The sequence below is a fragment of the Stomoxys calcitrans genome, chromosome 3 (genome assembly GCF_963082655.1).
Source record: "Stomoxys calcitrans chromosome 3, idStoCalc2.1, whole genome shotgun sequence".
Taxonomy (NCBI): domain Eukaryota; kingdom Metazoa; phylum Arthropoda; class Insecta; order Diptera; family Muscidae; genus Stomoxys; species Stomoxys calcitrans.
The window spans coordinates 80,518,264-80,542,404 of NC_081554.1; the positions used below are offsets into that span (position 1 = coordinate 80,518,264).

Sequence of the window (24,141 nt, forward strand, 5' to 3'; positions counted from 1 at the left end):
CTGCTGTTTTGCATTTAAGGGGATTTATTTAATAAAATAACGAAAAAGACGTTAAGTTCGGCCGGGTCGAACTTTGGATACCCAAAACCTCGGGTATGTACATAAACCACATTTAGTCGGAATCCAGTGAAAAATGCATAATTTATGCCCCCATAGCAGCTTTATCGAAATATGGTCCCAATTCGACATGGATATTGAAGGGTCTAATAAGAACAAGTCATTGTTCAATTTTGCAGAACAAAATATTGGTCTTTTTGGTAGCCATATCCAAATACAGACCGATCTGATGCATAAACTACACGAATTTCGAAAAGCCCAACATAAGTCTTTGTACAAAATTTGAGCGAAATCGGATTATAAATGTGCCTTTTATGGGGCCAAAACTTTAAATCGAGAGATCGGTCTATATGGCAGATATATCCAAATCTGATACGATCTGAGCCAACTTGAAGAACAATGTTGAAGAGCCTAACATAACTCACTGTCCTAAATTTCGGCTACATCGGACAATAAGTGCGACATTTATGGGCTCAAGACCTCAAATCGAGAGATCGGTCTATATGGCAGCTATATCCAAATCTGTACCCATCTGAGCCATCTTGAAGAATAATGTTGAAGAGCTTAGCATAACTCACTGTCCCAAATTTCGACAACATCGGACAATAAAAGCGTCTTTTATGGGCCCAAAACCTTAAATCGATAGATCCGTCTATATGGCAGCTATATCTAAATCTGGACCAATCTGGGCCAAACACATGAGGAATATCGAAAGACTTAAAACAAGCTTGCGCTTGACACGAAACATTCCCATTCCCAGTTCATAGCATTTCCGTTGTTAGATTTAACGGCTTAAATCACTGTTAGCCTCTACTTTGCTGTTCTGTTTATCCAACTGACATGCATTTTATATCGGATTTCAGCTTGATTTTCAATTCTATTCAGTTTTACTGACATTTCGTGCCAATAATATGAGACCTATCAAAATGTTTATACGGTGCGACAGCTGTTGTCATATTCAAATTTTGCCTTTTACAGAAAGGTGCAACGACGGTCCGATTGAGATATCTAGTAAGACTATCAATTCCCAAGGAATAATTCGATTTTTTTTTTGTTTTGTGGCTAATGCCATATGTAGGCGTTTTTCTGATGTTGCTGTTGTTGTTATCAAACACATGCCTATTTTAAATGTCAGCACAATAAAGTTTACTTTCTTATATGCGCTTGCTTTTGGTCATAATTTTTTAGATTTTATTATTGTAACATTTTGCAATATTGGTTGAATAAATCAATGAAAGGTCACCATGGCGTATGAGTTGTGAAATGGGAAAAAAATATACCATACGCCACCCATGTCTACGCCTACATAACAGACAAAAACGAGTAAATGTTAAGCTAAACATTATAATGAAAAGGAAATGTTTTCATGATAATCTTATAATTTTTACCTAGTACAAAATATTCGACTGTAGGCTATCGTTTATTTATTGGCGATAATATTAACTGTAAGTTGACTAGTTGACTACCTATTGGTCGTTGTGGAAGCTGTTGTGTACTATGTTAAGTTAAGCTAAAGTTATGTCATGACACTCGCTAAGATAATCAGAACTTTTTAGATTACACAGTAAAGAGCAGAAAAACATGTATTTTAGTTGCTTTCGCTGAAATAACTTGAAAGCTCTAAAACAAATTGTTTGCTAACGTTGAAGTTCTTCGATGCTTCAGAGCTCAAATTGGCAAATCAAAGGTAAGTTAACTTAGCGGCCTGCTTTCTTTTTGATTGTAAAATATATTAATAAGTGGTTACAAAAAAAAAAAAAAAAAAATTTGCTCACGGTTGGCGTGCCAACCCTTTGTTGCATACTTTCTCGACTTTTTATACCCACCATCATACAATGGGGGTACACTAACCATTTAATAATTTCAGTTATAATACTTTGAAAAATTTATGTGCGATTGTTGCTTGTACCAGTGAATAACGCTCGACCTAAAGTGTCGTCTCAGATATTGCCTTAAGTCTTGCAGCACATCTGCAGTGGCTACCTCTACACTAAAGTGTCGTCTCAAATATTGCCTTAAGTCTTACGGTATAGCTGTAGTGGCTACCTCATACTTAATCTGTATGAGTCTGATTCTGGAATAGTCTCCAGTGCCCTAGTGAGCGTGGTTCTAGGTATAAGCTTAAAAAGGGTTCTGGGGAATGGACAAAGCACCCTCAGAAATGTTTTAGCCCCCCAAAATCTTAAAAATTTCATTGTTTGCGGAAAAATTTGCTAATTTTATTGATATTAAAAGGGTTGTTTTCAAAAACGCCAGATAGGTAGATCGATTTAAGCAAAATTGTTTATGCCACCTTATGGAACCCCAAAAACACGAAATTGATATAAAACTTTGTGCAGTCAAAAAATGTGGGGAGACGCCCCATCCCAAAACCCACCGAACGGACATGTTTACCGATTGCGACAATATGGGTATCAAATGAAAGGTATTTAAGAGTAGAGTGCGAACTTGGCTCAAAAATGGCACCCTAAGTGTCGTAGGGGTCCCCCATCCCCAAAAACACCATCCCAAAAACGCCACCCCCAAAAACACTCACCCAACAAGGCACCCTAAGTGTCGTGGGGGTCCCCCATCCCCAAAAACACCACCCCCAAAATCACCACCCTCAAAAACACTCACCCAACAAGACACTTTTACCGCTTTGGCAATATGGGTATCAAATGAAGGTTATTTAAGTAGTCATAAAACTGTATTCCTTGCTGTCCGAGGTGCCTCCCCACCCTCCAAAAGCCCCAGCAGGACATAATTACCGATTGGGACAGTATGGGACTCAAGTGAAAGGTACTTCGGAGTTAAATACGAATGTGGTATTAAACACTGGATCCAAGTATCTAGGAGCCCGCCTCAGACCCAAAACTGCCCAAAAGTAGTGCCCAATATGAAATAAGAACCGATCGGTGCAATGTGGGACTTAAAAGAAAAGTATTGGGCGGTAAAGTATGAATATGATATTTTAAATTGGGTTCAAGTACCTAGGGAGTCGTCCCAAGCCCAAAATCGCCCCCAAAAGTAACGCCCAAAAATCAAAGTGGACCGATCGGGACAATATGGGACTCAAATGAAAGGTTTTCGGGAGTAGAATACGAAAATGTCAAAAAATGGATCCAAGTGCATATGGCGCCGCCCCAAGCCCAAAACCGCACCAAAAGAACCACCTTAAATTAAAGAGGGCCGATCTGGACTATATGGGACTCCAAGGGAAGGTATTTCAGAGCAGAGTACGAATATGTTTATTGAGTATTCAACAAGTAAAAAGGCGTTAATTTCGCCGGGCCGAAATTTGGATACCCACCATCTCGGGTATCTAAACTACCTTTCGTCAAAATCCGGCGAAAAAATTCATACCTTATGCCCTATAGCAGTATTATCCAAATATATTCCGATTCGGACCAAATACCAATGTGTACAAGTCATTCAATTGTGTTCATTTGTGTATAACAAAATATTGATCTTTTTAGTAGCTATATCTAAAAATAAACCGATCTGAACCATATACGACACGGATGTCGAAAAGCCCAACATCAGTCAATGTGTCAAATTTCAGTGAAATCGGATTATAAATGCGCCTTTTAGGGGGCCAAGACTTTAAATCGAGATATCGGTCTATATGATAGCTACATCCAAATCTGGACCGATTTGGGCCAAATTACAGAAAATTTTTCGAAGAGACTAACACAAATCATTGTCCCGAATTTCGGCAAAATTGGACAATAAATGCCTTTTATGACCCAAAAACCTTAAATCGAAAGATCGGTCCATGTGGCACCTATATCCAAATCTGGACCGATCTGTGCCATATTGCAGAAGTATGTCGTGAGGCTTAATTTAACTCACTATCCCAAATTTCGGCGACATCGGACAATAAATGCGCCTTTTATGGGCCCAAAACCTTAAATAGAGAGATCTGGGCCAAATTGAAGAAATATGTTCCGAATTTCAGCTAAATCGGATTAGAAATGTGGTTTTTATGGGCCTAAGACCTCAAATAGGAGGATAGGTCTATATGACAGTTATATACAAACCTGGACCGATCTGGGCCAAATCGAAGCAGGATGATGAAGAGCCTAACACAACTCTCTGTCCAAAATATCGGCAAAATCGGATAATAAATGTGGCTTTTATGGGCCTAAGACCCAAAATCGGCAGATCGGATGGGGGCTATATCAAGATATAGTCCGATATAAAAAAGAATCTGTGCAAAGCTTCAGCTCAAGATCTCTATTCTTAAAGACTGTAGCGTGATTTCAACAGACTGATGAACGGACAGCCGGACGGATATGGCAAGATCATCTTCGATTTTTACGCTAATCAAGATTATGTATACGTTATAGGGTCGGAAACTGATATTTCGATATGCTGCAAATTGAATGATAAAATGAATATACCCTCATCCTTCGGTGGTGGGTATAAAAATGGCTGTAATTATCAAGAGGGCCGCCCAAAACCGTCCTAAGTGGGCATATCAGACGAACATTAATATGGGACTCAAATAGAGGGTATTCGCGAGTAGACTACGAATATGGTATTAAAAATCAGGTTCAAGTGATAGGAGGTTGTCTACCCCTCAAAACACCTTGTCAAACATCGCTTTATGGAGATCAATTAATTAATTTTTCGCATGGTGCTAATGAAGGCGCAGCAGAGCGTGCCGGGAACAGCTAATTTATTTATAAATTTGTAAGATACTGCAACATCTGTCTAGGTTAGGTAAACTTGAAGAGATGGTGCGTATATTAATCCCCCCATGCCACTATGGACATACACCTACGCTCGTCAGAAATTCTGTGCTGCCAACAAAATTCCTAATTGTACTCCATTCGACGCCCCTAAGTCGGTTCATGTTTGGTATTGTGTCCCCATCTAAGTGCCGTCTTTTGTTGGCCGCGAAAGTCGGTCAATGGTATAGGAAATCCTCCAATGTCACATCATCTTCCCCACATATCCTACACATGTTACCACTTGCCACAACTATTCTGCATAAATGGGCTCTTAGTCGCATACGTTCAGTTATAAAGGAAGAAGGAACTCCTTCTAATTTTCTTTCAGCAACAGCTTTCTTACGATCTCTCTATAAGATTTGCGTCGTTAGCATGTCCGCCTATAAAGCTGAACGCCCGGATTCGAATCCTGGCGAAAACAAGAAAAAATGTTCAGTTGTGGTTATCCCCTTCTAATGTAGGCGGGGTACTTTGCCATATAAAAACTTGTCTCCAAAGAGGTGTCGCACTACGGCATGCCGTTCGGACTCGGCTATATAAAAGACGTCACTTATCATAGAGCTTAAAACTTGAATCGGACAATAGTCAGTGATATGTGAGAAGTTTTCCCCTGTTCCTTAATGGAATATTCGTAAACAATTTTTTATTTCTGTCGATCGTTTCGCTGTTCCATAGTGTTACATGCTTACGCTTTTAACTAGGACTGCATCGACCCGAAAGGCTTCCGGTAAACCCAGTTTATTGACGGCAGTCCTCTGGCCAGTCCATTGCCAAATCGTTTGCATTTACATTCCCCTTACTCCGTTAGAGCCAGAATCCCATTCTCAGATAAGGTGTTAATCTCCTTTTTACACTGCAAGACTGTTCGTGACTTTATCGTTCTGGTTGTTATTGCCCTTACTGCTAGTTTATTGTCCGTAAAGTTGTCCACACTCGACTTCCTCGAGTTAACACCATACTGTTTCGCTCATTCCGTGATCACCCGGATCTCCGCCTGCAGGACCGTATTATGGTCAGACAGTCGGAAACATATTTCAGTCCTAGGGTTCTCGATGTAACACATCGACAGGCCCTCTTTGTTCTCTAGCTTTGATCCATCCATGTAACATAAACTTCCAGATGGCAGTACTAGAGTTCCGACAATCGAAGACTGTGACATCAATCGACCTCAAGTATCATCTGACGTCAATCGACCTCAAATGTCATCTTACGTATCCGATTGGAAACCTATTCCATTCCTTCCTGGTTTCGTGGACTCAACGATTATACCGCGATGGTATGACCTACTCCTATCCTCTACCCATTCTCTTAGTTTTATAGCCGCAGTGGCTGCCTCGCATTTAATCTGTATGTGTATGGATGGGTTATCTAGAATATTCTAGGGCACTGGACCTCATCGCCCCGCATATGCCATGACTTCTACCTAACCAAACATAATTTTTCAAAACCCCAGGTGATGGGTACCCGGGTACTTTCGTGTTCATCTTTTGATGCTTACAAGGCTATTGACGAAAAATTACAACCTAAATAGTTTTGTCATAGGCCAGAACTGAAGTTTTACTCACTACCGTCATGCATGCTGGTTGTAAGTAACGAAGCATACTGGCTGAAAGAAAAGTAGAGAATTGCAAATGAAAACTTTGCCCATGAACATTCCACTAAGGGAGAATTTCTTACATATTAATTAATGCAATCCGATTCAAGTTTAAGCTTAGTGATAAGGGGCCTCCTTTTTATAGCCCTGTCCGAACGGGCTCCTTGGAGAGAAGTTTTACATGGCATAGTACCTCACAAATGTTGCCAGCATTAGGAGGGAAAAACCACCACTGAAATTTTTTTCTGATGGTCGCGCCAGGATTCGAACCCAGGCGTTCAGTGGCTTAGGAGGACATGCTAACCTCTGCTCTACGGTGGCCTCCAATGAAGAGAATTATCAAATGTAAAAATTCCCAAGCTATAAGTATTTTCAAAGCGATCTGCCAGGCTTATCCGTAGGAACTTCTTTCGTTGCAGAATGTTCATAAAGACTCCGGCCCACCTTCCTTATCTCGTTTTTTGATTGCAGACTGCAACTTATCGAAAGCCCTACAATGGCCTGCTCATACATAAATTCTATCTGGTAAAATGTCTGCCTGCCAAAATTTCAATATAATGCGTTTTTATGTTTTTTTTTTCCAAGTCTCTAGGTGCGTGAGTACACCAGACTCAATAAAATGAGTTTAGGTGTATGTATGCGCTCTTTGTGTTAGAATTGAGTTAAAATTGAAATTCAAACACACCAGCAAAATGTCAAAGTATTTTCACAGCTCTATAGGGGCTTTCCACTTGCATGGAAATTTGCCAATCTGCCCGCATCTCTGTGGTTGTGGCTTTGTTATTTATATGCCTTAAATAAAATGTGATCTGAAAGTTTATTAAAAATGCCACCATCTTCTAACATTTAAGTGAGACTTTTTGGCTCACACTCTCGCAACTCAAAAGGCAAACGAAGTGATGCCAAAGGAATTGTGAGGGTGGGAAATATACTTACAATCCAGAAATGTGTTTCAGCGGCGTGCTTTCTCAGATCCACTTGCATGGCACTACAGGTTGTTGATTTCACTAAATGCTACAGTCACAATCCTCCTGAAAACAGAAAGAAAAATGTAAGAAGATAAGATAAATGAAAATGAAGGTTACAGACAATGTAAGGATATTCAAAATGGGCATAACTCATATATTCATCTTTTCTTGAGAAGTTTTGTGTGTGTGTGTGTGTGAAAATATGCTGATGTCAAAAAGTTTTCCTTGGCAATCATAAATTATTCCAATTGAATTCATTTTCATTATTCTTGGCAAAGCGAAATGAAAATTGTCTTTGTGGGGCATTAACTGAAAGGCTTTCGTTGAGTGTATGGCGGTGATGGAAGTACAATAACTTACAATTGTTTGGCATGCCAACGTGAGATCTTCCACCAAAGGTTATATAAAAATAGATTTCTTAAATTATGATTTGGTTAAGCTGTTGGAACTATTATAACCATAAAAGTATTTTAAGATTTTTCACAAATCACATAGCACCCTAAACGTTTTTTGGTGGGACAGAGATATCCTTTGGGAATTTAGCGTGAATCGGACAGAACTCATTGTTATGTGAGAAGTTTGCCTTAATAGAATATTCATAAGCAAATTTGCATTTACCTCTTTGTGTGAAGCGGACGTTCTGTAATTTCGCTCTGCAAGTTTATTCTGGTACTCAAAATAGGTAGTTTTTTTCGGAAAAAAATTGAAGTCTTTCAAGGAATGCTGCGACAGTGTTATTCATTAAGCGTGTGGTGATCTGCGTCTGATTCCATTGGAGAGGCAGATATAGAGACTGGCAGTAGCCTTAAAATGGGTTCCAAATACCCAACACTGCGGCGGTGATATCAGGCCGTAGCATGTAGGCTAGAGCTGGCAAACTATCAATAATTGCAACCTTAAAATATTGGTAATAAGAAATATCGATACTATCGTTAATTTGCCGTCAGCTTTATTTCATACGAAAATGAGAAGTATAAATTAAAACAAATTTGGCCATAAATATTCCGGTTAAGGAACAGGGGCAAACTTTTCACATATCAATGAGTGATGTCCGTTTAAATGATAAGGGACCTCCTGCTTATAGCCCAGTCCCGCAGTGCGACATATCTTTGGAAAGAAGTTTTAACATGGCATGTCGCCAGCATTAGGAGGGGATAACCACCGCTGAAAATATTTTCTGGTGGTCTCGCCAGGATTCGAACCCAGCTGTTCAGCATCGTAGGCGGACATGTTAGCCGCATAACCTAATAAATCAGTTGGAAGTTATGAGAGAAATCATTGCATAACAATTTTTTGCCCAATCGGATGAAAATTGCGCCCTATAGGCCTAATTTAATATAGGATACATTCAGTGTCGAATAAGTTATTATACCCACCACCGAAGGATGGGGGTATATTCATTTTGTCATTCCGTTTGCAATACATCGAAATATCCATATCCGACCCTATAAAGTTTATATATTCTTGATCAGCGTAAAAATCTAAGACGATTTAGACATGTCCGTCCGTCTGTCTGTTGAAATCACGCTACAGTCTTTAAAATTTGAGATATTGAGCTGAAATTTTGCACAGATTCTTTTTTTGTCCATAAGCAGGTTAAGTTCGAAGATGGGCTATATCGGACTATATCTTGATATAGCCCCCATATAGACCGATCCACCGATTTAGGGTCTTAGGCTTAAAAAAGCCACATTTATTATCCGATTTTGCGACAGTGAGTTGTGTTAGGCCCTTCGACATCCTTCTTCAATTTGGCTCAGATCGCTCCAGATTTGGATATAGCTGCCATATAGACCGATCCTCCGATTTAGGGTCTTAGGCCCATAAAAACCACATTTATTATCCGATTTCGCTAAAATTTGGGAGAGTGAGTTGTGTTAGGCCATACGACTTCCTTCGTTAATTTGGCCTAGATCGGTTCAGATTTGGATATAGCTTTCATATAGACCGATCCTCCGATTTAGGGTCTTAGGCCCACAAAAGCCACATTCATTATCTGATTTTGATGAAATTTAGGACAGTGAGTTATGTTGGATCCTTCGACACCCTTCCTCAATTTGGCCCAGATCGGTTCAGATTTGAATATAGCTGCCATATAGACCGATAGACCGATTTCTTGATTTAAGGTTTTGGGCCCATAAAATGCTCATTTATTGTTCGTTGTCGCCGAAATTTGGGACAGTGAGTTAAGTTAAGCCCCTTGACATACTGCTGCAATATCACACAGATCGGTCCAGATTTGGATATAGCTGCCATATAGACCGATATCTAGGTTTTAGGGCCATAAAAGACGCATTTGTCCGATGTCGCTGAAATTTGTGACAGTGATTTTGGTTAGGTTCTTCGATGTCTTTCTTCAATTTTTCCCAGATCGGTCCAGATTTTAATATAGCTGCCATATAGACCGATCTCTCAATTGCAGGTTTTGGGCCCATAAATTTAATGTCCGATTTCGCCGAAATTTGGGACAGTGCTTTGTGTTAGGCTCTTCGACATGTTTCTGTAACTTGGCCCATATCGTTCCAGATTTGGATATAGCTGCCATGTAGACCGGTATGTCGATTTAAAGCCTTGACCCCATAAAAGGCGCATTTATATCCGATTTCACTGAAATTTGACACAGTGACTTATGTTAGGCTTTTCGACATCCGTGTCGTATATGGTTCAGATATATTTTTTTTTTAGATATAGCTACTGTACTTATTAGTATTTAATCCAAATCGCAACATATTTTGATATAACTGCTATGGGACATAAGCTATGAAATATTCACTGAATTTTGATGAAAGGTGGTTTACATATATACCCGACGTGGTGGGTACTTTTGCTTGTTTTTTTTTTTGCAAAAAAAGTAACTTTGCTGATAGTATCGATAGGAAAAAATATCAATCAATAGTAACCGTGCTGTCATCGATATTTTGCCAGCTCTAAAGAAGGCTGCTGCTGACACCTCGACCAGTGGAGCGGCTGCTCCAGGCCCCACCAGCCGATAAATGACTGGTCAGCAGAGACTTTTGACACAGACGCCTAGTTCGGGTCTTAAGTACAATACCATATTTTATCTACACATACCTATAATTTTCTAGGCCATCGACCTTCTCTGGTTAACCAATACGCGCTTTGAGGGCTTTTAATAATAAAAGAAGCATTACTCTAAGATTTATTGAGAGGCTGGGTGCGAATAATCCTTAATCTCTCATTGTTAGAACGGAGGTTCATTTAATTGGGCTCGGAGATTCGCTGAACGGGTTATACCAAAGGCTACACGTTTAGATTCGGAAAAGGTACCATAGTCCGTCAAAAGTCTGCAGTGACCTGTAGGGCATCACATCCCCTAAAGAACTAAGGCGAACAACAGTAATATGGGACCACGAACCTTTGCTGATGTCGCTAAGGACAATTTAGTGATGGTAGTTGGTAGGGAGAAGAACAGGGCAGCATGCCTAGGAACAATTGGAGTGACATAGTCAATGGTATAGTCTTTGTTTATAATCCAACGTCTTTGCGGAATTGTTTGGGCCTTCTCCAGTTTGCGACGTTGCAGTCTGATTTCGGAGCCGATGAAAATTAATTACTTTCTGCGATCAAAGCTCAATTGAAATGTATGGAGGCGCCCTAAAAAATATTCATGCTTGAAAGACTTAGTGATTGTAATCCCAATCTTTCAGGAATCAGGCTGGAAGATTCATGGTCTATATGGCAGCTATATTCAAATCTGGACCGATCTAAACCAAATTGCAAAAGGATGTCGAAGGACCTAACACAACTCACTGTCCCAAATTTCGGCGATAACGGACAATAAATGTGCCTTTTGTGGGCACAAAACTCTAAATTGAGATATTGGTCTATATGACAGCTATATTCAGATCGCGACCGATCTGTGCCATATAGCAGAAGTATATCGAGGGGCTCAGCTTAACTTGCTGTCCCAAATTTCGGCAATATCGGACAATAAATGCGCCTTTTATGGGCCCAAAACCTTAAATCGAGAGATCGGTCTATATGGCAGCTATATCCAAATCTGGACCGATCTGAGCCGAACTGAAGAAAGATGTGGAAGGGCCTATCGCAACTCACTGTCCCAAATTTCAGCATTTCAGTTGTTGGAAGTCGTAACAGAACATCGCATGCAAAATTTAAGCCAAATCGGACACAAATTTTGGCTTGTAAGAACTTAGGAAGTCAAATCGGGAGATCGGTTTATATGGGAGCTATATCAGGTTATAGACCGATTTAGACCGTTCTTTGCCCAGTTGTTGGAAGTCATAACAGAACACTTAGTGTAAAATCTTAACCAAATCGGACAAGCAATGCGGCTAGTAAGGGTTCAAGAAGTCCAATTGGAAGATCGATGTATATGGGAGCTATATCAGGTTATAGACCGATTTGCACAGCTACTTTGCGCAGTTTTTGGAAGTCATTTCAGAACACTACGTGCAACATTTCAACCAAATCGTACCAAAATTGCGGCTAGTAAGGGTTCAAGAAGTTTAATTGGGAGATCGGTGTATATGCCACAGTTGTTGGAAATCGAAACCGAACACTACATACATATTTTCAGCCTTTATGGCACAATAAGCTAAATTGAAAGTGTTAAGTCGAATTTTTCTTCTGCGATAATTAAAAAAAAAAACAAGTAAGAGCGTGCTAAGTTCGGCCGGGCCGAATCTTATATACCCTCCACCACGGATTGCATTTGTCGAGTTCTTTTCCCGGCATCTCTTCTTAGGCAAAAAAAAAAAGGATATAAGAAAAGATTTGCTCTGCTATTAGAGCGATATCAAGATATGGTCCGGTTTCGACCACAATTAAATTATATTATGTTGGAGACCTGTGTAAAATGTCAGCCGATTCGAATAAGAATTGCGCCCTTTGTGGGCTCAAGAAGTAAAATAGCGAGATCGATTTGTATGGGAGCTGTATCGGGCCATAGACCGATTCAGACCATAATAAGCACGTATGTTGATGGTCAAGAGAGGATCCGTCGTACAATTTCAGGCAAATCGGATAATAATTGCGACCTCTAGAGGCTCAAGAAGTCAAGATCCCAGATCGGTTTATATGGCAGCTATATCAGGTTATGAACCGACTTCTACTTTATTTGACATAGTTGTTGAAAGTAACAATAAAAAACGTCTTGCGAAATTTCAGCCAAATCGGATAGGAATTGCGCCCTTTAGAAGCTCAAGAAGTCAAGACCCAAGATCGGTTTATATGACAGCTATATAAGGTTATGGACCGATTTGAACCATACTTGGCACAATTGTTTGATATCGTAACAAACCACGTCGTGCACAACTCCATTCCAATCGGATAAGAATTGCGCACTCTAGAGGCTCAAGAAGTCAAGACCCCAGATCGGTTTATATGGCAGCTATATCAGGTTATGGACCGATTTGAACCATAATTAGCACAGTTGTTGGATATAATTACAAAACACGTCCTGCAAAATTTCATCCCAATCGGATAAGAATTGCGCACTCTAGAGGCTCAAGAAGTCAAGACCCAAGATCGGTTTATATGACAGCTATATAAGGTTATGGACCGATTTGAACCATACTTGGCACAATTGTTTGATATCGTAACAAACCACGTCGTGCAAAACTCCATTCCAATCGGATAAGAATTGCGCACTCTAGAGGCTCAAGAAGTCAAGACCCAAGATCGGTTTATATGGCAGCTTTATCAAAACATGGACCGATATGGCCCATTTACAATACCAACCGACCTACACTAATAAGAAGTATTTGTGCAAAATTTCAAGCTGCTAGCTTTACTCCTTCGGTAGTTAGCGTCCTTTCGACAGACAGACGGACGGACGGACGGACGGACGGACAGACGGACGGACATGGCTAGATCGACATAAAATTTCACAACGATCAAGAATATAAAGGGTGATTTTTTTGAGGTTAGGATTTTCATGCATTAGTATTTGACAGATCACGTGGGATTTCAGACATGGTGTCAAAGAGAAAGATGCTCAGTATGCTTTGACATTTCATCATGAATAGACTTACTAACGAGCAACGCTTGCAAATCATTGAATTTTATTACCAAAATCAGTGTTCGGTTCGAAATGTGTTCAAATTTTGATAAATTTTGTTCAGCGATGAGGCTCATTTCTGGTTGAATGGCTACGTAAATAAGCAAAATTGCCGCATTTGGAGTGAAGAGCAACCAGAAGCCGTTCAAGAACTGCCCATGCATCCCGAAAAATGCACTGTTTGGTGTGGTTTGTACGCTGGTGGAATCATTGGACCGTATTTTTTCAAAGATGCTGTTGGACGCAACGTTACGGTGAATGAACACATTTCGAACTGAACACTGATTTTGGTAATAAAATTCAATGATTTGCAAGCGTTGCTTGTTAGTAAGTCTATTCATGGTGAAATGTCAAAGCATACTGAGCATCTTTCTCTTTGACACCATGTCTGAAATCCCACGTGATCTGTCAAATACTAATGCATGAAAATCCTAACCTCAAAAAAATCACCCTTTATATACTTTATGGGGTCTCAGACGAATATTTCGAGAAGTTACAATCAGAATGACGAAATTAGTATACCCCCCATCTTATGGTGGAGGGTATAAAAAAAACGAAAATTTTTTTATCGAATTTCTTGGACACTTAAAATATAAACCGCACATCAACGCATGTTTTTTATAAAAAATTAAAAATATTTGAAAATCGGACCATAAATTCGCTTTCGGCAGTCCGAACCAAATTTTGTAGGGTCGAGGTGACCAACTTTGAAGGTTCACCTATGGGCCTCCGGGATTTCTAGGGCCCTGAAATTTTGCACATCAATTGGTTAACATCTCAGCTAGGTAAGATTAGGTTTATGAGGCAGCCTGCCTTCAGAATCACTTGGACTTTTTCATCCATTGTGATACCCCAGGAACAGAAAAAGGAAGACGCCTTCTAGATCCTACCGTTGAACTTTCCAGATCGCTTTAAAAAGCCCAACAATTTACGAATGTTCACACCCGCTAAATCAGACTGGTTTTCAAAGAAATGAGAACCTAAAGTGGAACTCCTTCTGACTGCTACTGCGGGACATACACACAGGAGGCTTTGTATAGGCTCTTCTCTTCGATGTCCTCACAGCTTCTGTAAAAGTCGTTACCGGCAACTTTCACTCTGTCAGCTTGTTTTTGATAAGACAGTGATCTGTCATGACTGCCTGTGACCTGTCTATGACTGAGACGTCTCTCAGCAATAGCCACTTAAAATTTCGTAATTTTTTATTTATCTGTTCAAAAATGACAGACTTATTTTCACTATTTTTTCTCCATCCCACAGTGAGAAAGTATATATGGAAGCTATATTTAAATCTGAACCGACTTCGACCAAATCCTTTAGATACTGTGCTAGTCGTCGAGGAAGGCGTTGAGCAAAGTTTTTGAAAAAGCGGTCAGTGAATGCGCTTCCAGTGGCTCTAGGAGTGAAAATCAGGCGATATATATAATTAGAGCTTTGTCTAAATCAGAACCGATTCCTATGAAATTCACCAGTATGTCGAGAGTCAAGAAAAAATCCTTCCAGCCATACTTCGATAGAATCGGTTAACAAATGAGCACATTATTGCAATATTAGTGCAAATCGGACGAACATATATATGGGAGCTATAACCAAACCGGATCCGATTTTTTTCAGATTTCAATAGGCTACAGCTCTAGGGCGAAAAACATGCCTGCACCCAATTTGAACGAAAATTGCGACCTGTAGTTTGTACGCAAGTTAAAATGGACAGACAGGAGGACAGACAGACGGACAAAGCTAATTCGAATCAGAAAGTGATTCTGAGTTCATTGATATACTTATCAGTGGGTCTAGCTCTCCTCTTTCTGGGTGTTACAAACCAATGCATTGAGTTAAAATACCCCGTACCACAGTAGTGGTGTAAGGTATAAATAACAGAGGTTGCCCCTTTTTGTTTAACTTTGACTTCAATTAAAACTTCAACAACCTCTCATGCTTCCAATTAAGGATCCTTTAAGTCTATAAAATTTGTTTTAAATTAATGGCATCGTATAAACTGAGCTATTTTTAATGCCAAACGTGGCATTACTTTTAAATGTAGCAAATTTAAATGAATTGTATTTCATATGTCAATTTATTCTATGACCTTTAAATGAAGCCAATTTAATGTCATTTTTGCCAAAATCAAATGTGATGGGAGTATACAAAGTCTAATTCACACACAATTATGCACTGAACAAATTTTTGTTATCATTTTAAAGATTCGAGCCAAATATTTGCAAACGTAATTTAAAGATTAAAAATTTTCCAATTTTTAAGGAAACATTTCCAACTTTGCGTCTTGTTATTAAAGACAAAAATCTAAAATGAAGATCAAAATATCCTTGAAAGTTAGGAAATTATCCTTGGGACAAGACAACAGTAAACTGTAGTTAAAGACGCAAAATAGCTTTACAGATATGAAGGTTTTTAATTTTTTTTTTGTACCCACCATCAAAGGATGGGGGCATATTCATTTTGTCATTCCGTTTGCAACACATCGAAATATCCATTTCCGACCCTATAAAGTATATATATTCTTGATCAGCGTAAAAATCTGAGACCATCTAGCCATGTCCGTCCGTCTGTCTGTTGAAATCACGCTACAGTCTTTAAAAATAGAAATCTTGAGCTGAAATTTTGCACAGATTCTTTTTTTGTCCATAAGCAGGTTACGTTCGAAGATGGGCTAAATCGGACTATATCTTGATATAGCCCCTTATAGACCGATCCGCCGATTTAGGGTCTAAGGCCCATAAAAGCCACATTTATTATCCAATTTTGCTGAAATTTGAGACAGTGACTTATGTTAGGCCCTTCGACATCTTTCCTCAATTTGATCCAGATCGGTCCAGATTTAGATATAGCTGCCATATAGACCGATCCGCCCATTTAGGGTCTAAGTTATGGGCCTTATGGGCGCATTTATTATCCGATTTTGCTGAAAGTTGGAATAGTGAGTTGTGTTAGGCCCTTCGTTTGCCGTCTTCAATTTGGCCCAGATCGGTCCATATTTTGATATAGCTGCCATATAGACCGGTCTCTCCACTTTAGGTTTTGGGCCTATAAAAGGCGTATTTATTGTCCGATGTCGCCGCAATTTGGGACAGTGAGTTATGTTAGGCTCTTCGACATTTTTCTGAAGCGTGGTCCAAATCGGTTCAGATTTGGATATAGCTGCCATATAAACCGATATCTCGATTTAAAGTGTTGGCCTCATAAAAGGCGCATTTATAATTAGATTTTCCTGAAATTTGACACAGTGACTTAGTATGTTAGGATTTTGACATACATAAATCCGAGGTGGTGGGTATCCAAAGTTCGGCCTGGCCAGACTTAACGCCTTTTTACTTGTTTTAGGTTAAGATGGTAAGTTTAAAACAAGTAAGAGCATGCTAAGTTCGAAAGAACTGAATCTTATATGCCCTTTACCATGAATCGCTTTTGTCAAATCGGATATGAATTTCTCCCTCTAGTGGCTCTAGAAGTCAGGATCCAGGATCGGTGAATATGGCATCTAGACCGATTTTAACCATACTTAGCTCAATTGTTGGAAGTCATAACGAAATAATTCGTAAAAATTTCAGCCAAATCGGATTTAAATTGCGCCCTCTAGATGCCTAAGAAGTCAAGATTCCAGATCGGTTTATTTGGTGGGTATATCAGTTTATGTACCGATTTAAACCATACTTAGCATAATTGTTGAAAGTCGTAACAAAACACGTCATGCAAAATTTCAGCCAAATCGGATGTGAATTGCCCCCTCTAGTGGCTCAAGAAGTCAAGATCCAAGATCGGTTTATATGGCAGCTATATCAAAACATGGACCGATATGGCCCATTTTCAATCCCAACCGATCTACATTGATAATAAGTATTTGTGCAAAATGTCAGCTTTCTGCTAAGGAACAGGTAAGAGCGTGCTAAGTTCGGCCGGGGCGAATCTTGGGAATCCCCCACCATAGATTGTGCCAAGATATGTGAGCTATATCTAGTTATAGACCGAATTGACCATACATGGCGCAGTTGTGGAGAGTCATAACAGAACACTATATGCAAAATTTCAGGCAAATCGGAAAAGAATCGCGGCTTCTAAGGGCTTAAGAAGTCAAAGATCGATTTATATGAGAGCTATATCATGTTCTTGACCGATTTAAAACGTACTTAGGACAGTTGTTGGGAGTCATAATAGAACACCATGTGCAAAATTTCAGCCAAATCGTACATAACTTGCGGCTTCCAGGGGCTCAAGACGTCAAATCGGGAGATCGGTTTACATGGGAGCTATATCTTGTTCTTGATCGATTTGATCCATACTTAGGACAGTTGTTGGAAGTCTAAATAGAATACTATGTGCAAAATTTCATCCAAATCGGACATAAAATGCGGCTTCTAGGGGCTCAAGAAATAAAATCGGGAGATCGGTTTATATGGGAGCTATATCATGTTCTTGACGGATTTGGACCGTACTTGGCTCCATTGTTGGGAGTCATAACGAAATACCTTTTGCAAAATTTCAGTCAAATCGGGTGAAAATTGAAGCTTCCAGGGGCTCGAGACGTCAAATCGAGATTTCGTTTTATATGGGAGCTATATCAGGTTCTTGGCCGATTTGGACCGTACTGAGCACAGTTGTTGAAAATCATATCAAAACACTATGTGCAAAAATAAAGTCAAATCGGACAAAAAAAGTGGCTTCCAGGGACTCAAGAAGTCAAATCGGGAGATCGGTTTATATGGGAGCTATAACCAAATCTGAACCAATATCGCCCATTTGCAATCCCCAACGACCTACATCAATATAAAGTATTTGTGCAAAATTTCAAGTGGCTAGCTTTACGCTTTCGACCGCTATCGTGATTTCGACAGACGGACGGACGGACATGGGTAGTTCGAATTAGAATTTCGAGACGATCAAGAATGTATATTTATGAGGTCTTAGACAACTATTTCGGGGTGCCACAAACGGAATTACTAGATTAGTATCCCCCCAACCTTTGGAGGTGGGTATAAAAATCTTAAATTTGGGGCCAAGTTTTTTTTCAGTGTACTGTTGCCACAGCAGGAACAAGAAAAGAAAGCAAGCATCAGACTTGCGAATATTGTGCGTGGGCGACAAGTGCGGCGAAGCATGGCCTTTAACTTAACACAAATTGCCATATAGATGTTGAAGAAATTTCAAAAGCAATAAATTTGATGATATCGACATTAAAAAAAAAAGTAAAATGGATATTAAATTTAAACCTTACTTGCGCAGGGCGATGGTAGGAGGTAACATTGAATTGATTGGAACATTTAAGCAAAATTGTTGATTGTTGCACATATTTACATTATCAGTGATGTCTCACGGGTAACGTAATGGGTAACGCAAGGAAGACATTAATCATTCATTTGTTGCAGCTTCCAAAGAATGTTCGGTGGTAATTGGTTTTGGGCTAGGTTCTTCTATACCATCCTCCATTTTTTGTTATTGATTTATGACCTAAAATTTTGCAATGCCAAAGCATCCTTTTTCATGCTTCTTGAGGAAATTTAAATGCCATTATGGATGGCTTCCTAGGTGGGTAGAGAAAACAAGGTTTGAGAATGTTTCCAATGAAAAGAAGGCAAAAATTTCCACATGGAAATCGATGACAATGATTTATATGTTAACTGGCATACATGATTATTGGCAATGCAGCCAATGAACATTGATTTTGGTTACAAAGAAAAAAAAAAACATTTTAAAAAGTCTTTAATGCAACATGTTTACAAGTTTTTTTTTTGTGGTGAATTATAAAGTGTTGCTGATTTTTAATAAAATTTTTTAAAACGAGTATACGCTTGCCATGAGATGGAAGTGTATACCCAACCCCATTGTATGGGTTTATATGGTTTGCAACTCATCAAAAAGTAGTTATCTCTATCCATATAAAGAATGTAATATACATACGTTGCTATAATGATTGTTTTAACGATTGAAAACTCACATTTAGTTTGTTTGGACCATAGCATTTTAATATGAAACCTGCCTGCCAACAGAATTATCTTTTACAGCCATAATTAATTTTTATAAATTTTCCATTTAAATGAAAAAGAGAGAAAGTGTAAATGAAACTAAGGCAGTAACGACCCACACTGAATTCGATTCCCGAGTGGGTGCATAAAATGCTTAAGGACAGGTCGCTGTAGAACAATTACCATTTCAATTGAATATAATTGCAAAGCACAAGAAAAACGAACTGGCCCTTGGGGCCTATAGTCGGGTAGTCCATGAGAAAAATATGCACAAGAACTGAAAATTAATTAGTCTAATTTATATTCTTGGTTATTAGTAGCCTGCATTCTTCACTTTCCCATAAAAATGTTTACGATATGGTGATTAAACTAATTGAATGTCATGTAAGAATATTTTATTTGTTTATATGCGCTAAATCAAACTAGAACAAGTAAGTGTAGGTAAAATGTTAACGACATGGTGGAAAGTGGTGCAACCCGGTCTATTAAAATGTAACACAATGGTAGACGTTCGCTCAAATAAAGAAAAAAAACAAGAACTCAAGATCCAAGATCGGTTTATATGACAGCTATACCAGGTTATGAATCGAATTGAACCATACTTAGCACAGTTGTTGGAAGTGATACCAAAACACCACGTTAAAAATTTCATTCAAGACCCATGTCCGTCCGTCTGTCCGTCCGTCTATCCGTCCGTCCGCCTGTCCGTCCGTCTGCCCGTCCGTTTGCCCGTCCGTCTGTCCGTCCGTCTGCCCGTCCGTCTGCCCGTCCGTCTGTCCGTCCATCTGTCCGTCCGTCCGTCTGTCCATCCGTCTGTCCGTCCGTCTGTCCGTCCGTCTGCCCGTCCGTCTGTCCGTCCGTATGTCCGTCCGTCTGTCCGTCCGTCCGTCCGTCCGTCTGTCCGTCCGTCTGTCCGTCTGTCCGTCTGTCCGTCCGTCTGTCCGTCCGTCTGTCCGTCCGTCTGTCCGTCCGTCCGTCTGTCCGTCCGTCTGTCCGTCCGTCTGTCCGTCCGTCTGTCCGTCCGTCTGTCCGTCCGTCTGTCCGTCCGTCTGTCCGTCCGTCTGTCCGTCCGTCTGTCCGTCCGTCTGTCCGTCCGTCTGTCCGTCCGTCTGTCCGTCCGTCTGTCCGTCCGTCTGTCCGTCCGTCTGTCCGTCCGTCTGTCCGTCCGTCTGTCCGTCCGTCTGTCCGTCCGTCTGTCCGTCCGTCTGTCCGTCCGTCTGTCCGTCCGTCTGTCCGTCCGTCTGTCCGTCCGTCTGTCCGTCCGTCTGTCCGTCCGTCTGTCCGTCCGTCCGTCTGTCGAAAGCACGCTAACTTTCGAAGGAGTAAAGCTAGCCGCTTGAAATTTTGCACACATACTTTTTATCAGTATAGGTCAGTTGGGATTGTAAATGGGCTATATCGGTCCATGTTTTGATATAGCTGCCATATAAACCGATCATGGGTCTTGACTTCTTGAGCTTCTAAAGGGCGCAATTCTTATCCGATTGAAATGAAATTTTGCACGTCGTGTTTTGTTATAATATCCAACAACTGTGTTAAGTATGGTTCAAATTGGTTCATAACCTGATATAGCTGCCATATAAACCGATCTTGGTTCTTGACTTCTTGAGCCTCTAGAGGGCGCAATTCTTATCCGATTGGAAATTTGAAATTTTGCACGACGTGTTTTGCTGCGACTTCCAACAACTATGTCAAGTATGGTTCAGATCGGTTCATAACCTGATATAGCTGCCATATAAACCGATTTTCGGTCTTGACTTCTTGAGCCTCAAGAGAGCGCAATTCTTATCCGATTGGAATGAAATTTTGCACGACGTGTTTTGTAATGATATCTAACAACTGTGCCAATTATGATTCAAATCGGTCCATAACCTGATATAGCTGCCATATAAACCGATCTTGGGTCTTGACTTCTTGAACCTCTAGAAGTCGCAATTATTATCCGATTGGAATGAAATTTTGCAAGACGGGTTTTGTAATGATATCCAACAATTATGATTCAAATCGGTCCATAACGTGATATAACTGCCATATAATCCGATCGTGGGTCTTGATTTCTTGAGCCTCTAGAGGCCGCAATTCTTATCCGATTGGAATTTGCAAGGCGTGTTTTATGATGATATCCAATAATTTTGTGAAGTATGGTTCAAATCGGTTCAAAACCTGATGTAGCTGCCATATAAAACGATCCCCCAAAGGGCGCAATTCTTATTCGAATTGGCTGACATTTTACATAAGTCTTGAATGGTGGTCCGAACCGGACCATATCTTGATATCGCTCTAATAGCAGAGCAAATCTTTTCTATTATGCTTTTTTGTCTAAGAAGAAATGCCGGGAAAAGAATTCGACAAATTCGACATTCGACAATTCGACAAAATAAGATTCGGCCCGGCCGAACTTACCACACTTTTACTTATTTTAATATTTTTTTCTCGATTCTAACCCATTTGGGTTAGAAGGCCAATCTGCCATACAGATTGGCCTCCTGATTTTACGGGGGTTTGCAATACATCATAACAGTTTTTAGTTGGGTACAACTCCCATATAAAGCAACCCATTTTCACACCTCTTCCCTAGCCATGTTGAGTTTTTTCCATATTTGTTCTGTTTGCAAAATAACTCCATTGAAATCACAACTTAAACCTATTCTTGTGCATTTCCTATATTGTGATGTATGCATGTGAAACTGTTATTGTTTATCTATGAAATCCAGTAAAATTTTCAATTTAAATTTTTTTTGCATATTTTATTGCAGAAATCACTTTCAGTGACTCTTATACGCCATGTCTATCTTACCTCAGTAATTGAATGAAACGTTGCACAAATTGATTGAATAATTTATGGCATGTCAGATGCAATTTTCCGAATATAAACAACAAAAATTAATTCACCTAAATGGTTAAAATGTAAAACAGCAATCATGGTAGATAACACGAATAGCAAACGGCACACCATGCCAGGGTGATGTTTAGTATGGTAGTAGAACCTTACATTTGGCAAATTCATTTGGCAAATTCACAATAGAAATCTGTAAGGAAAGACAATAGTCGGGCGGTGCCTACAATATAATACCCTACACCTACCTTATAGGTATAAAGTGGGAGCTATATCTTATTCTGAAGCAATTTTGATGGACCTCGCCGGATGTTTTCCGATGGGTTATAAAACAATCCGTATCACATTTCGAGCAAATACGTTCAAACTATAACAACTACGGTTGACAAATGACAACATTATATATATATATGACAGCTATATCCAAATCTGAACCGATTTCTATGAAATTCACCAGTAATACTAAGAGTCATAAAATCCTTCGAGAGAATCGGTTAACAAATGAGCTATTTATTGCAATATTTCTCACAATCAGACGAACATATATATGGGAGCTATATCTAAATCCGAACCGAGTTTGACCAAACTCTATAGATATTGTGGAAGTCATCGAGGAAATCATTGCCAACAGTCAACAGGTTCAGAGAACATGTTGTCTTGGCATACACGGAGCGATGATGACCACGTCCACTAGGGTACTGGAGACTATTCTACATATCCGACCCATTGACATACAAATCAAGTTTGAGGCAGCCACTGCGGCTATGAAACTTAAGGCGATGGGAGAATGGATTGAGGATGGGAGCAGCTCATACATCGCGGTATAATCGAGGCGACGATAGGAAACCTGGAAGGAAGGGAAAAGGTTTCCGATCGGATACCAGAGATGAACTTTGAAGTCGAGTGCGAGGCACTGCTGCCATAGGCACAGTCTTGGATTGACGGAACCCTAGTATTGCCATTTGTTACACGGTTGGACCAAAGCTAGAGGGTAGAGTGAGCCTGGGGGTTAACATTGAGAACCCAGGGACTGAGATCTGGTTTAGACTGCCTGACCATAATACGGTCCTGCAGTCTGAGATTTGGGCAATCACGGAATGCGTGAAGTGGTGTAGTGCTAAAGCGACGACATCGAGTGTGAACATCTTTACCGACAGTAAAATTGCCATAAGGGCAATAACAACCAGGACGGTAAGGCCACGATCGGTTAACCCGAAGCCTTTCAGGTCGACGCAGTTTGAGTTAAGGGAGTGGGCGACGAATGCGCATGGAATATTGTGGAACTGCGAAACGGTCGGTAGGAGGGCGAAAATCCTATGGGGGGATCCAGATCGTGAGAAGACGAGGCTATTACTGAAAGCAACCAAGATGGAGGTCAGTATAGCTATTGGTATCATAACGGGACACATAGGACTACGGGCTCACTTGTGTAAAATCGGTGCGGCAAGTGATAGCATGTGTAGGGCATGCGGGGAAGATAATGAGACGTTGGAGCATTTCCTTTGTCATTGCCCGGCTTTCGCGTCTAACAGATACCGTCACTTAGATGAAGACACAATACCAGACATGAACCAACTTAGGGAAGTGGTATTGAAAACAATGAAGGATTTTGTAAGTAGCTAGGAATTGCTAACTTAAATTTGCTTTAAAGTTTTTCGAGCACACAACAAACCGTTTACTGGCTTAGGTGTATGTCCAAAGTGGCATGGGGCGGATTAATATCTGCACCCTATTTTCAACCTAACCTAATTTTGATATAAGTCGTTAGGGATTGCAAATGGGCTATATACAGGGTGGCTGATGAATATTGCTACAATGATGAATATTGCTACATTTTTTTTTCGGTGTATGGAATACATTTTTCTTTTATTCATGTTAAATTAAATTATTAAATTAATTATTAAATTATTATTAATTAAATTAATTAATTAATTAATTAAATTAATTATT

General features: G+C 39.9%; 1 protein-coding gene across 1 annotated transcript in view; it reads right to left on the reverse strand.

Annotated features, from left to right (window-relative positions):
* The window catches only part of LOC106085679 (slowpoke-binding protein), a 374,280-nt gene that overhangs the window by 198,645 nt on the left and 151,494 nt on the right, over positions 1–24,141 (reverse strand). The window contains exon 2 of the mRNA XM_059364530.1: positions 7,306–7,400. Within this exon, the coding sequence (XP_059220513.1) occupies positions 7,306–7,353 (48 nt within the window). The 5' untranslated portion in view covers positions 7,354–7,400. The remainder of the gene's footprint in view (positions 1–7,305; positions 7,401–24,141) is intronic.